The sequence below is a fragment of the Amia ocellicauda genome, chromosome 5 (assembly GCF_036373705.1).
Source record: "Amia ocellicauda isolate fAmiCal2 chromosome 5, fAmiCal2.hap1, whole genome shotgun sequence".
NCBI classification, from domain to species: domain Eukaryota; kingdom Metazoa; phylum Chordata; class Actinopteri; order Amiiformes; family Amiidae; genus Amia; species Amia ocellicauda.
This window is the reverse complement of record NC_089854.1, coordinates 8,316,387-8,331,070: the sequence shown is the minus strand read 5'-3', so window position 1 is coordinate 8,331,070 and position 14,684 is coordinate 8,316,387. Positions and strand designations below refer to the sequence as shown.

General features: G+C 40.3%; 2 protein-coding genes across 2 annotated transcripts in view; both read right to left on the bottom strand.

Annotated features, from left to right (window-relative positions):
• Window positions 1-6,540, bottom strand: part of ppp1r12b (protein phosphatase 1, regulatory subunit 12B) — a 37,023-nt gene extending 30,483 nt beyond the window's left edge. Inside the window, exons 1-5 of the mRNA XM_066705667.1 lie at window positions 6,466-6,540; window positions 4,492-4,697; window positions 2,746-2,836; window positions 784-975; window positions 434-587 (exon numbers count right to left, since the gene is read on the bottom strand). Coding sequence (XP_066561764.1) covers window positions 434-587; window positions 784-975; window positions 2,746-2,836; window positions 4,492-4,697; window positions 6,466-6,540 — 718 coding nt within the window. The remainder of the gene's footprint in view (window positions 1-433; window positions 588-783; window positions 976-2,745; window positions 2,837-4,491; window positions 4,698-6,465) is intronic.
• A 648-nt stretch (window positions 6,541-7,188) lies between these two features.
• On the bottom strand, window positions 7,189-14,053 carry LOC136749353 (fibrinogen- and Ig-binding protein). Its single transcript, XM_066703566.1, has 5 exons — window positions 13,580-14,053; window positions 10,465-11,039; window positions 10,208-10,361; window positions 9,195-9,309; window positions 7,189-8,848 (listed from the first exon to the last, which is right to left on the bottom strand). Exons 1-5 carry the CDS (start codon window positions 13,853-13,855, stop codon window positions 8,610-8,612), a joined length of 1,359 nt encoding a protein of 452 aa, XP_066559663.1. The 5' UTR covers window positions 13,856-14,053; the 3' UTR covers window positions 7,189-8,609.
• Window positions 14,054-14,684: the final 631 nt, after the last annotated feature.

The window sequence follows — 14,684 nt, the reverse complement described above, 5'->3', positions numbered from 1 at the left end:
TGAGAATTGTACTCCTACTGCCTTTTAAAAATAAATACATGAATAAATGGTTTGTCTATTTTATGATAGGTATTATAATTGCAATAATCTATTCTATTAAATTCAAAGTTTTTTTCAAAACTTTATTGAACCAACCCAGCTATGCTGTTCATAATTGTTATCTTCTGTAGAGGACCAGGAAGAGCTTGCAATGCAATTTGTAACTGGAAAAGTTACTGTATGATCAGAGAAAACAGATCTGATGCGGACTGTCAGACGCAGAGTGAGGTGTTTTACAAGTGTATTTGATACTGGAGCGATTATAACAAGAATGCATTGATGCACAAAGCTGTTACTTCGTTATAAAAACTGTGATTGCACTTTGCCAGTACACCAAAAGTCTTTCATCCAGACAATGTCCTGACCGGCAGTTTGAGTCTGTAGGTAGTCTTACCATTCCTGTCCAGTTCCTTGCCCAGCCCCCTGGAGGGCAGCCGATTGGTCAGGTTGGAGGGGGGAAAGTAAAAGCAGCCAGTTGCAGAGGGCGATGTGAGGGGCGTGGTGGGACTCTCAGCCTGAGATCCCAGTCTGGACCTTCGGTAGCCAAACTTGAATAAAAAAAAAGATTTACAGATTTTGTAAAAGTGAAGTGTTTTGATTCCACACTTGATCCTTTTCGTACATGTTTTGAACCTTTAAATTGATGAGACTCTGAAAACACAGGAAATGTGAAATGCCTTTTACCTGTGAACAATATTAGCATGCCCTATTACATTCTGTGGATTTTAGTTGGTATGACCTCACCTCCTCTCTCTCCCTGGTCCACCTCGGAATGATATCTCCCAGGTCCTTTGACTTTGCTTCCCATCTGTCATTCACATCCCTTTTTTCCAGATTGTCTTGTTCTGTCTGTCCATCCATTACTGTGACCTGTCTTTCTGATCGAGACAGTCCAAACGTCCTCTGTGCTTCCTTCAGGTCCGCTAGAGTCACACCCTGAGACCAGTGTGGTCCAGGTTAAAGCAAGAGGAAAATATTTTCTTTAATTCTTTAGGGTGATCTATGTAATACTTGTTGAGTATCATGAATCTGGGTTTAACTGGAGGAGAGCATCACTGTTTTATAACCAAACAAACAAAAAGTCAAAAAGTTATCCAATATTCAAAACATGAGGGCGATGGATTGCGGCAATATACAATTGAAAATCGGTGTCTTCGCTTTCCCCAATCTGTGAATCTTTTAATCCCTTCTAGTAAATGTAGACCTTATCAGATAATAGTTTTTCACAGCTTTATCTTGTATGCCCGTCTCTAGTTCATTATCCTGAGAGGGGTCCAAATATTTACTAGTAGCACTAATGTATGCATACTTTGTGCCAAGGGTAGTCGGGCTTGGCACCTTTATTTCATTCTATATTCAGCTGATCCTTAATTACGTAAGTGATATTCAGCAGCTGGGTCAAAAATTAAATCCTACTTAGATTGACGTCCTACCATAGAAATGTCCTGGTTTCCCCCCTTAGAAGTTAGAAGTTCCATTGCAGTGTTTTGTATGGAGTTGTCATTCTGTTGTTTAGGGGTCTTTTACAGCAGCGACAATATGCTCTTGAACATATGACCTGTAAATGTATCTCACCCTGTCTCCTATGACTGTACGCATAGAGTGGGCAGCTGAGTAGATGGTAATCAAATCTTTGTAACAATTGTTGAAGCTCACTGCTAGCCACTTTATTTTTCAAAGGAATATGAGCAGATCAAAGCATTCATCTATGAAGAAGTATAATAGCAGTTGGCTAATTTCACATCATTAAAATTATTTTATCCTTTTTATCTTTTCACCCTTGTCAGATTAAGTAGGCTAATCTTTAATGCTATCTTTTTAGTCATTAACTTAAAAAAATCCAGACCGCACCAAAACAAAACTGGCGGCTGTGCTGTGAAGTAACTGAAATTCACTGGGACAGTCTGAGGCTGTTTTATAATTTTATTTCTCATCTCCTATGAATGTTACCAGGGTCTAAAACTAACTTTTTTCCCCATTTACACTTTTTTGGCTGTCCTATATCACTCTTTTTCTTTTCCTTATCGGGCTTGTATTTGCATATTTAAGGGGTGTATAACACAGTATAGTGTAATATACTGTAGTGCCATATAGTACTATTACATACCTACTGTTATCAATGCTTGTGACATACATATTTCTACTTAAATACTTTCATGGACACTAACATCTAGTATTAAACTACCACCACTAACCTACTGTAACATAATTTATGCATACTATTACAACTAACAATGTCCAACAAACTGTCTGACACTAACCTGAATAATAACATGCAAAATAATAACATATTCAATAACATATTGTGCAAAATGTCACCTGCAGTCAGCATCTTCAGATATTTTACATTCTCACAAGTGTGACTGGTAAGATTGCAAGACATAAGTGCCACAGACAAAATGAACCCGCATTTGGTGGGTTGGCAGGTGTTAATTTTATGCTGGCTGTTAATTACAAAACTGCCAGTCTTCCAAGTCATCTCAGCGTGCAGACCTAATTCATAAGAAATGCAAAAGCTATTTATTTGGTTATTACATTTTTTTTACATACATGCATTACTCCCTTGATTATTCAAAATTCAGTTGTTGATATTAGGATAAGTAATGCAACCGATAGGAGAGTTGCACTCTTCTCAATCTATACAACTATATCAGGCAAAGCAATGTTTCCAATTGACTCTTTGACATTGTGTAGTTGCTCGCATACCTGTGTTGACCGCCGTGTTTGACGCGCTTGTCGAGATCTGGCTTTTCTCTGCGACTCAGCTTCCTCGTCTCGCACTGGCGTTAGGTAGGACCTGAAAACATTGGCGGGGGAAAAAGAGAATGAAGTTTAATGGAATTTAAGTAGGCTACATGTAAGTGAGAGCTCTTCTCAACTGGATTGAGTCTTGAAACATCAGTGTTAATGCTATTCACATTTACAGCGTCAGATCAAACGGCACTTCAAGGTTTTCTAAAGCACAGAACCAATATACAGTGCCCTTGGGGAGGCCTTTTGAAACACAACGAGGATCCTTTTGAGTATCCTCTCAAAAAATACTGTAAAATTATATAAATACAAGGCACTTATGGGGATGTTACACTGCTGAGACACTAATGTGAATTTGTTAGGCACAATCCTGTACCCGTTTACCTATACATCCATTCAAGACTGCTTGAATCTTTCCGTTCTCAAGAGCAAAAATAAATTAGGCCCAGTATCAGAAAGAAAGCGACTGTCATCAAGAGTAAATAGATATATATGAAACTTGATTATTGGGCCATTTTACTTCATTAAATGCCGTAGCATTTTTTGAAGAAGATAATTAGGGCATGTGAACATGTTCTCTGGAGAGACATGTTGAATCCTGATTTTCAGGTCTAGGCCGCTGAACAGCTGAGTGCTGATGTGGGACACTGGCAGCAGTGAAATGTCAGCAATGAATACTGAATTAAATTCCAATGCATGTTGTGCTCTCAGCTTTAAGGAAAGAGTTATGAAAGGTTAGGAAAGCCTTTAGTATTATGGTGCCCTGCAGTCATTATTATAGTTTTATGTCTGACCCTTGTTTTTAGCTTATTGATCTGAATCTATTTGCACAGCATCCAAAAGCAAGATTGAAAAACCTCAGGGATTTATACGGCTCTCACCATCAATTCTACTCATACATAATGTATACATCATGGGGATTTCCCAAATTTCAAGCACTAATGGGTAACAGATAGTTAACGGGCAGCACAAAAAGGCACGGCTTCCGTTACTGACATTGAAAAATGAGAAACGAAAAATAATCTCTCTCACAAGTCGCAGTAGTCCATACCTTGGCCTGAGCTATAATTAATTGATCCGTTTCATGGTAATCGCTGCATTTCCAGTCTTATCTATTATACTTTCCGCACACTGTGGCTAAAACCTTTGGGAGTCGATGGACAGCTGGGTGATTAATGACTTTGCAAAGTGGGGCAAGCTCATGTATTGTTTTCATGGTGGAAAAGGAAGTAGCAAGAAAATTAAATAAACGGACACAAATATGAGAGCATAAGGCTCGGACTGCATGGGTGACCGATCTTGGAACATATGTGTAAGGGCAGTCTACATTTTCTTTATCTAAAACTGATACTTACATGTAGCCAGCGGTGAACTATAGTCTATTCTCTGTACATTTCTGCTGGAGTATGCAGTCTATAAGTTAATACATTCTACTTGGTTTTCATGCTTCACAGAGCACTAGATACCTTTTGAGAATGCAAGCACACTTTTAACAATCTAGGAGTGCAAAGGCAACAGTGTAGCATTGCTCAGCATCACTTGTACACATCTATCTCACAGATTGTGTTGCAAGATACTCTTAGCCTATTTTTCTCTTTCCATTCTCCTCTTTACTTAAGGGACATGCATTTGCTTTTTTTTCTCTCCTAAAAATGACAAAGCATGGATCCGGAAACGAGAGCGAGCAGGAATTTACTGTACCTGGGAATGCAGGCTTGCATTTCTGCAGCTGAAGGTCGGGGGCAAGTAGGTAGGCAGGAGCTGCGGAGAGACTGCAGTGCTGGGAGCGGCTCACTGGGATAGCGCTCACTCCGGCTCTGAGAGCGAGGGGGGATAGCAGCCCCCCAGCACACACGGCACAGAGACGGACAGCCAGTGGGACACTCCACTGCAACACCAGACACTATCTATAAGTACTTGATACAAACAGGGCTGGCATTTAAAGGCATACTCACATGGTTTTTATTATATTTTTCTCCTGTCCAGTCCCTGTGAAATATAATAGCTTTTAGTATCAGGTCCTAATCAACCTACTTCCCCCCCCCCCCCCCCCCTCGTTGGAGAGATCTCTCTGCCTCATCTTGCCTGCTGGTAGTAAAGAGATTTGTAGAAACAGTAGAAGGACACTGAGGAATTAACACCTCTCAGTGCTAGTATTCTAGAAATTACCTTTTCTTTCTCTTTCTTTTTCTCTCATTAAAATACTCTGTAAAACACCCTTGCTGTACTCAGACCTGTTACTACTGTTAATTATTTGTAAAAGGATATTTTACAAGACATACAAGTATGGATTTCACTTTCCTCCATTCTAAACCAAAGACGAGAAAACTAAAACTGTCAACCTATTCACTCCTGCACTCTGCTAGTTATTTACTCTGTGCAGATTGCTCAATGACATATGAGAGATTTAGTACAAAGCACAGTGTTTTTGTATTCCCTAATAAAAATAAAGCTTCAAAACATGCTTTTTCCCCTGCTCTGTTTTTTCATTTAATTCTAGTACTACCATTTCACAAACTGACACTGAAGTGGAAAGAAACACAATCTCAAAAATAACTGAATTCTACCAGCTTGTTCTGGCCTTCACTGAAATGGCTGGAAAAAATAAGGGATATGATTCATAGACTATTTGTTTGAAATAGTTTAAGAATATAATACAATGTGTGGTCTTTTAGAGCTCTTAATTGATGTGAATGAGTGAGCTAAGTTTAACAATAATTGATTGTAAGCACACACACAAAACTAGAACATTATTTTAATGAAAGATCTCCCAAAGTCCCGTCCCCCCCCTTTCAGAATAGAGAAGCAAAAACTGACACCCAGGACATTAATTACTATTTGCTGAAACCATTCAAACAGACCTTATTTTTCTGGTTCAGTGGTCTCCTGGGAAATAATTAGAGGGGCAAGTTAGAGTTAGAGCAAGAGAGGAGTACCGTCTAATCAGGCAAATGAGTGGAGACTGGAGAAGGAACCTGATTATACTTCAAACTGTAGTGACGTCGGCAAGGTGAAAAGTTTAGTGGGTTTAGCAGCTACAAAAACAAAACGGACTTCGCTGGCCTGTCTGCATCTGTAGCTTTTCCTTTGAAATATAACTGGCCAGCTCTATTCTAGAGAGAACGTGTAAGTAGCTGAGTAGTAGGAAGACTAAGCATACATTGAAATTAATATGAATAACCTATTCCTAATTGTTTTTGTGCATTAACTGAAACTTGTCTTGACATATCTGAAATCCAGTGGAGTATTAAAACACTTAAGTTTCACTATACATGAACAACTCTTGTTCAGACCAGTGCGGACAGACTTGTAAAGGATTAATATGGATGATGCATTTGCAACAAGAGGTAGATTAATTGTATTAGTTGGCTGTACAGTTTGTCACGCGATGCAGTGAGATGGGGAGTCAATTGCTTCCCTGGGAAAACACTGCAGTTTGAGGAACAGTCCTGTAAGAAGCTAACTGTAATCCCACCACTTGTGCACACTGGGCCCGTTATCTGTTTTTCTTTGAGCATTTCACCTGGCACTACAGTTAGGGAAAGTCCACTTACAGTCCAAAAATGTGGACGGAGATATAATCCCAGGTTTATCTTAGCTGCTGAATGCACGTATCTATGACTGTATACTATTGCTACACAATGTACTTGTTGAATAACACACACGGCAGCTGACCTTGGACGAAACCCCCAGGAACGTTGTAAAAGGGCAATGAAGTGCTAAACCTCCACATAAGTGACCGCCATTCATTTGGGTCAAATGTATTTTTAACCGAAGATGCTGGACAAGCAGAGCAAAGAGTATGTGTGTGTGTGCGTGTGTGTATGTGTGTTTGAAATGAGCAGTGTTTAGGGAGTTTTGTCAGCACTACAGCATCTTGTTTCCCAGGGAGAGCGAGCTGAGGGGAGAGACGGGCTAATCTCCTGGTCTAAATGAGGAAACATGAACATCACTATAGCTGAGGCCCTTTCATGACCTCCAGTCGCCACATTGATTTTTATCTGGATGAATCTACACTGGCGGGGACATCACACAGCTTGTTCAGGCACCTACGTGGGCCACTGATACAGAGCACTTATTAAAACATTGCTGACATACTTGCCTGCATCTTTAGAAACACTTTATTGTATTTTTTAACCCTTTGTCTGGACCTACCAAACCAATTAAACTAACTTCCCACATTGTATTTTATCTTCTTTATGATTTGACCTTTCAGTTCAGATCTGTATACTATAGGGATAAAAAACAAACAACAAAATCAGAAACTCAAAATAATCCAGTACGCCCCCCTGTCTGGTATATGTGACCTGAATTGGTAGTATCTGACATTTTTGCTGAAGTTACAGGACTCCACAAAAATGTATTTGATTTTGCTGGGGGGAAAAAAGACAAATCCAACAGCATCTGACTTTGATTTTAATCAAACCATCACACAAGTACATCTCATAACAAAGGCTTTTATCTCAATCTTAATTAAAAGTATATATTTTTTAAATCTACAGTATTTGTGTATTTTACTTTACTAAATTAGGGCATTGATGGAATTATTCTGTTTCAAGCAAAGCAAGATAAATTTGACCCCTGAAATAAAACTTTGTTTTTGTCATTTTTCTTTGGTTTAGTTTCACGTTTAATTTTTATTTTACAGTGATGGCTGCACCAGAGAAAACAAAACAGGAAATAGAAGTAATGCAAAAATGAAAAGAAAAAAGAAAAAAAGCTAAACAGTCAATAGAAAGGTCACTGCAGCAAAAACGTACATTTTCCTCGGGCTCTGATGTATGTGTGAGTGTATGAAAGCTTTCTTGTTGAGACAATGCAATAGAATGAACTCATTGAATACACTGGAAGTAAGAGAGTTGCAGAAAGTGAAGTAAAATCTAGCTGACACCTCAGTACCACTATGCACAATATTCCAAAGCCCGGGACCGATTTACATTAAAGAGTCAGGTTTAACATACATACAGAGGCAGAGGGAGACGTAGTTTACTACTGAACCTTGGAAGGGCCTTATTCTTGAGCATAATTGAGTTTAATTGAACATTACATTGATGTTCCCTAGCATACAAACAAAGTTCTGTTGTGTAATTCAGTGTAAACATAATTTGAAGATCCAAAGACTAATCCTAAGACACTAATAATGTTTAAAGAGACCAAAAAGTACCACAAAGTATAGAACTACAGGGTGTAATGTAATGTAATCACTTGAGTTTTCAAACAAGATTTTGGGACTGGTCAAGGCACTTCAATTTCAGGTAATGTGGTTAGTTATCTGTAAGAAAGAAGATAACTTTCAATTGGCACTTCTACAATGCTTAATGTTCCCAATGTTATAATTGTCACTGTACTATGGTGTCTCAGTAACTGTTTAAACAAAGTAAAACTAAGAGATGCAGTACCTGTAGCTAAGCAGCCTGTTTGTTGTACTTACTCTTTGCAACATACATTTTCCAGGGATGAACAAGTAAAACAAACAGCATTAGAGTTCAGCGATCAACCAGAAACCTCACAAATGCAATCTTTTCTTTTCATTATCCATTCAGTGGCTTTAGGGCTCCCTCTAGTGCTTGCTTGTAAAGTTTTTGTCTCATTTTTCGTCCATCTAGTTGACAATCCACTGGGGCTCACAGAGAAAATGGTCTTTTGAGTCCCATCTCTTACTGAAATTAGCATTAGTCTAAACCCAACATAAAAAAAGTCCCCCGTTTCAAAATCCCTGAATGTTCTTAGTTACCTGGATGTGTTAAGGTACCTGGAAACAGTCCTTTTTTTATAACTCCATGTCTCTGTGGCTACAGTGTGGCTATAGTCGATTTCCTCTAAGCACAAGCCATCCAGTTGACTTTGATCGTGCTCGGACCACCCTCCCCGGCTCTGTCCATCACCACCTTGAAGCCTGACTGAGTGGGCTCAGCTACTCTGACCCGCACACCAGGGCTGGACTGCGTGAGGCCCAGAGAGATGACCGGTGGGTGGGCGGTGTGTGCTGGGAACTGGACGGCCTGCTCCAGGGGCCAGGAGCACTCCTCACAGCTGGCCTCCACCTCCCCAGAAACACCTGGCCAGGACAAGAAGGGGGGAGATGAGAGAGAGCTCTTCTCACAGTCACTTGGTTGTGTTGCTCCTATCATCTGAATTGTTACAATATAGTGACTGCTTCACAGTAGTCCTTAAATTAAAGACAAAACTTTTCAAATCTCAGTTCCTCAAAATAAAGTGATGCTGATACTATTACTGTTTTTTTTTAACTACCACTAAATAATAATAAACAAGATTTCCTAAATATAAAAGTGGAAGTACCATGATGTTACTACTATTCCTGCTACTACTACTGCATTGAGAAAAATTAAACCAGGTCACATAAACACAGATGTCTGTATAATACCAATGACGTCCAGACTCACAGCTCTGTACAGTGGTGCTCACTCTGACGTTCAGTTGTTCCAGCCCCTGTGTGACCCTCTGGAGCTCCCCCAGCACCGAGGCGTCCGGCTGCCCCCCCTGCCCTGCACCCTGCAGCTGGAACAGAGTACACAACCCCATTTACTGCGGACAGAACACCCCCTGCACGTACAAGATTAGATGTACTGAAACAGGATTAAAATACTACCTGCTACTAAATCATGTTCAACAGCACCATAAACATATTTACAGCTCTGGAAAAAATTGAGAGACCACTTCACATTGATTTCTGAACTTGGAGTGGTTTTCCAGAGCTGTATATCTGCCTTGTAATAGAAGCAAATCAGTGAGTGTGGTTTTACTTTACATTTGCTGAAATGTGATTGGCTTTGGGTTTTTTTGGCAACCGTGCCACGTGGAATGTGCTGAAAAAGACTCCCATTTGGACTTTGCCTGCAGTTCCTGCTCAGCTAGGCAGGTGCTTATGACTTAAGCTCCCGCACCACAAGCTGTCACATTCCATCAAGAAGCTTCAAAAGGGCGTAGCAGCTGGAGCCGCCGGGCGAACCGCCCCTCCGACTGTTAGAGGCATGCCTTAAAAACCGGTACAGGGTGCTTTTCGTTGCAGTTTGCATTGTCTTCACTTTCCTTCAATGTGGCAAAAAATGCTTCCTCATCAGATTTAAGATATGCATATTTAGATATATCAGATATGAATTGCACCCACACATTTGGTTCATGCTGGAATGTTCCCCAAGGAATAAATCATGGTTAACTTCACAAATAATGGAGGGGTGGGTAGGGCTTTATTGTGCTTGAGCAGAAAGGTCTGAGCTCTCCTCAACAGCCGAATATTAGAACTGCATCCGAGAGCTGTTTGTGGAAGAGTCACCAGCTACCCTATAAAGTATTTTGGATCCTAATGAATAAAAGTGACATAGAGAGTCAGAGTTGTATTATCAGGTGAAGGAAGTGCAGTGATGGGAGGTCTGTGGTGTGAAAATAACAGCTTTACCTTGTTGATCTGCTCTTGCACAGCCTCTAGCTTGGTCCTGAGCGCTGTGTTAATGTTCTGTACGTCTCTGCTCTGCTCAGCAAGGCTATTATGTATAGAGCGAAGTTCCTCTCCCTGAGATGCCCTCTGCGCTTGGACATCCTGCAGCAGTTCTCTAGTACACAGAGGAGACACACACATCTCTGACATCTCAGTCATCAACAAGAAGAGAACAGCATCCACTGCAGAGAGGGAGCTGAAGATACAAAGATACATACCTGACCCCAGATAATTCCTGCCCATTTGTGTCCAGCTGCACCTTGCATGTGGCTGCAGACTCCCGAAGGCCCAGCACATCCTTGGTCTGCTCTTCCACTTTGGATGACAAAGCATCCAGCAGTTTGGCATGTTGGTCCAAGTGGTTTTCTACATTCGATGCGCTGCTCGTCACCCCCTGTAGACTTTGCAGCAGCCTGGCGTTTGCTTCACGGACTTTCTCCAGCTGCTCACCTTGGCCCGCAGTTGACTCCTGGAGAGATTCCACTTTCCCACGGTACTCTGCGACAGAATCAGACAGGGATCTCAGGCTACGTCCCAGGTTGGAGTCCGTACTCGTGATCGAAGCAACCTGCTCTTTTATGGACTCCAGGTCTTTGGTCTGACTCGCCAGAAGGTTGTTTAATTCAGCAGTTGTGGTCTTCATCTGAGTTTGAAGTAAGGACACTTTGGCAATTAGGTCAGGCTCCTTCAGTAGCTCAAAACTGGCCACTGCCTTTTGCACCTGCTGCTGCGCCAGTGCATGAGCCTCTTCTAGCTTTGAGATTCTCTGGTCATACCCCTTGGAGCTGTAAAGCTGTGCAGCAAAAAAAAAAAAGACACAAGCTTGATAATTAAATTCTGAAATGTCTGCGGGACTATAAATGTTAGACAATACAATTTCAAATGTTTACATTGTTAATGTGTCTAATGTCTGGTTTATCTGAGTGTATAACATGTAAAATAATAAAAATAAGTCAAACATTGTAGTTGGATTTCTTACACAACAATTTAATTGTTTTGGGGTAACAGTTGTGAAGCTTTTCCCTCCTATGCATAGCACTTTTTTGTTGCAGTTCCACTTTACACAATTACATAACTTGAACACTGAAGTTGATATGGTAAAGAATGGCTGATTTATTATGGTGGGATGACTTTCTTAATCTGCTTTACGATTGTTCTGAAAATTATTTCTGCAATGTAATTCACTATGCATTACTAATATTATTAGAGAAGAAGAAGAAGAAGAAGAAGAAGAAGAAGAAGAAGAAGAAGAAGAAAACTGTTCTAAGGTATTGAACCCTCTGGAACAGTTTATTAAACAAGCATGTTATTTAAGCCAGCGAGTCATTTCTGTAGATATGGGCTAGTCTAGGGATATTAATGGAAAAATAAACAAACAAATAAATAAATTAATCACTACTCAGACCTGGTTTACCAAATAAAGAAAAAAATGTAAAAACGCATTTATATGACACCTAGTTTGTAAAACAGGTTTTTCTGTGGCAAAAACACACAAATTACATAGTGGGATCTGTACAGTTTATTTTTCTTCCACTTATGTACGGTCGTCCATAGTTAATGACCACCACGGCATTTCACGCACACTGCAGCAAAGTAATTAGTATGTTTTCTTTTTATAGTTTTATAGCTTTTTATAGCATAGATTACTCTCCTATCGAAGTAAATGCTGTGGCACAATAAGTATTTTTAACATACCAAAAAAAAAAAAAACATTGCTACCTATTTCCACATTAAAATCCAACAATTACACAATTATGCCTGTACACCTGTAAACGGCGATGTGCGGCGTTATCGCCACTTTACAGAGCAATATTAATGCACATGGAGATGAGTGGTGAACAACACTTTGCAAACGGGGTGTTAAGACATACCACACTGTTATATTTTGCAGTGTACTTTAAAATATATAGATCTACTCGTGATTTCGAAATATTATAAACTAAAACAATAGGTTAGATTAGTTCGTGTTCTCGAGATTCGCATTTTAATTTGCGTGACGTCATGCGGAGTCATCCCGCGAGAAGAGCAGAGATTCGAAATGTTCCTGCAAATAAATTCTTAATATTCGTTTTTATGTTTTTTCCCGCAAACCTACACATAAGCTCAACAAACTGAAATTCAGAGTTTACAAAGTGTATCATTTGGAGTTATAACAGGCTTCCGAAAGCAACAAAGAAACGTAAGTTCACACTGTTACTTTTGTATTCGAGTTTCCGTTTGTTTGGTCGACAAAACGTGAGTTATCGGTCAGGTTGCATTATTGTTAAATATACAATTGTGCACTTTTGGTTTACAAACACATTATATTCTTATTTACAATAAAAGTGACATTTACATTATTTACCATTAACTTATATTGGGCAAAAAATAAACACAACCAAAACAATCAAGGAAAGCATCCATCAAGTTTGTAGTCATTATTTTGCGGCTGAATGCAAAACATTTTGGGAGGAGACGCACAATGATTCGCTTTTTTTTCTTCTACACGTCTTCCCTCAGGTTCCTGCTTGTACGGTTGATGGTTTGAAGTAATTGTTAAACTTTAGGTGGAAATGTGCAAATGCTCAGTGCTTGTTTACTGGCAGGACAGCAATGGCAGGATTTCCTCAGACACACGGGTGCCCGGGGTTGGGCCAGCCTGGCAGCACGGCTTGTGCACTTGGGCGCCAGTGTGTGCCTACAAACCAGTTGCGTTAGAAAGAGGTACCAGCAGCTACTATGGCTTGTTCTATAATTATCTGTGAACAGGCAGCTGGTGTAACGTTTCAGTGACAGGCTACTGGGATCAAAAACAAGGCTATTTTCCCCTCCATGCATGGTAACCTAGCGTTGTTTAACATAGACTTAATACCATTTCCCAATGTATTGATGCACTTGAGGATACATTCAACTTGTTCACATATTAGTACGTTTTCGTTGCAGCTCAAACCAGTGTCCCTTACAGGGACATTTGTGTTCAGCTTGTTTTACAGAGAGGTTTGGATATGTATTGAAACACACTTGCAACTTTGTGGATTTGTTTATTTCACTTGCGTTTTAAAGCGTTGTGACAGCTGGACACTTTCCATTTATCATGAACTTTACAGTTGAGGTTACAGTCAGTGGTGGATTGGGACGTTGGGTAATTCACAGTAATGCACAAGTGCAGTGAACCCAATCAGTCATTTTCTCATTATTATTTTTAAAGTCCTTTTTGGGAGTAATATAATACATTCAGTTTTCTGTCTCTGGTGGAATTCGTGGCATTCATAATCACCTTTTCCTTGCAATCGGTATCGCGACATCCCTAAGAAAATGAATTTCAAATGCAAATAGGCTAAGGCTCAGTCGTACCTTTTCATGAGCCTCTTGGACTTCATCCTGGGAGGTCTGGAGCTGCACCATTTTCACTTGCATCCCCATAACCCTGTCTGCCAGGGAAGCTATGGTCTGATGCTGCTGTTGCAAAAACCAGGCGACAGTACCACCTCCGGCCAAGATCAAGAGAAATAAAATAGACAGCAAGGTGTAATGGTTTCCACTTCGCGACTCCGGTTCAAAGGCGTCATGTTTGAAAGAGTTATCTTCCTGTTTGTGATTGATTTTCCCCTTTCTATGCCTGGCTGTCATCTTTACAATGTATATATATATATTTATACTTAGCTACTGTGCAGGGCAGTCCGAAACGTTTCGATGTGGTCTCAGACAAAGATGTATTGGGAATAAGTCCTTGATTTTTCTTTTCGACAGCAAAACGTCTACACACAAACTTCATACAAACTCCTGGAGATGATCGCATTCATGTTTCACTTTCGTACTGTATCGAAGAGGAACCGGTGTCTTGTGGGCGGGTCCAACAGGGGCGGGGTTTAACAACGTAACCCAATTAGAAACACTATCAACCACAAATGGGCGTTTCCATAGTGTCACCAGCCAATCGCGCTGTACCAAGTGTGCCGTGTTACTAGTGTTATGTAATGAGGAAGAAGCACATGTGTATTTGGAGCTTCATTACTTTGTAGAGACTCGCAGGTTATTTTAAGCATGGCGAGTGATGGACACTTTTGCTTTGATTGTTTCGCGGAATGACCAGGCTGAAGTTAGACTAGCGCTTGATCTAGGATTTGTCTTTGCTCCTGTGGAAATGAATGAGCGATACACCAATTTTTCTTAAAATCTGCATAAATAAATCCACGGCTTACATAATATTCAGATTCGTGTACTGGTTCTGCAGTGAAGTGTATGGGATGTAGTGTCGCTCAACAGCCAGTGTGAATAGTCTGATTTACACCAAAGGACAGACTGGAAATTCTCCAGTGATTTACAGGATTATTTTGAGATCAGACCGAACATCTCCAAGCTCGTAGTGCCTCACACTGTAACCTTGAGAAGGACTCTTCTGTGAGGTCAGAGGGGATGGTTTACACACCTGTCCCATTCATGCCATCCGCGTCGTTAT

Coding starts and splice junctions, on each gene's coding strand:
- LOC136749353 (XM_066703566.1), bottom strand. CDS start 13,855: ATGACAGCCAGGCATAGAAAGGGGAAAATCAATCACAAACAGGAAGAT. Junction 9,310..10,207: donor TGCAAGAGCAGATCAACAAG/GTAAAGCTGTTA, acceptor ACTCTGTTCCAG/CTGCAGGGTGCAGGGCAGGG. Junction 8,849..9,194: donor GAGCACCACTGTACAGAGCT/GTGAGTCTGGAC, acceptor TGTCCTGGCCAG/GTGTTTCTGGGGAGGTGGAG.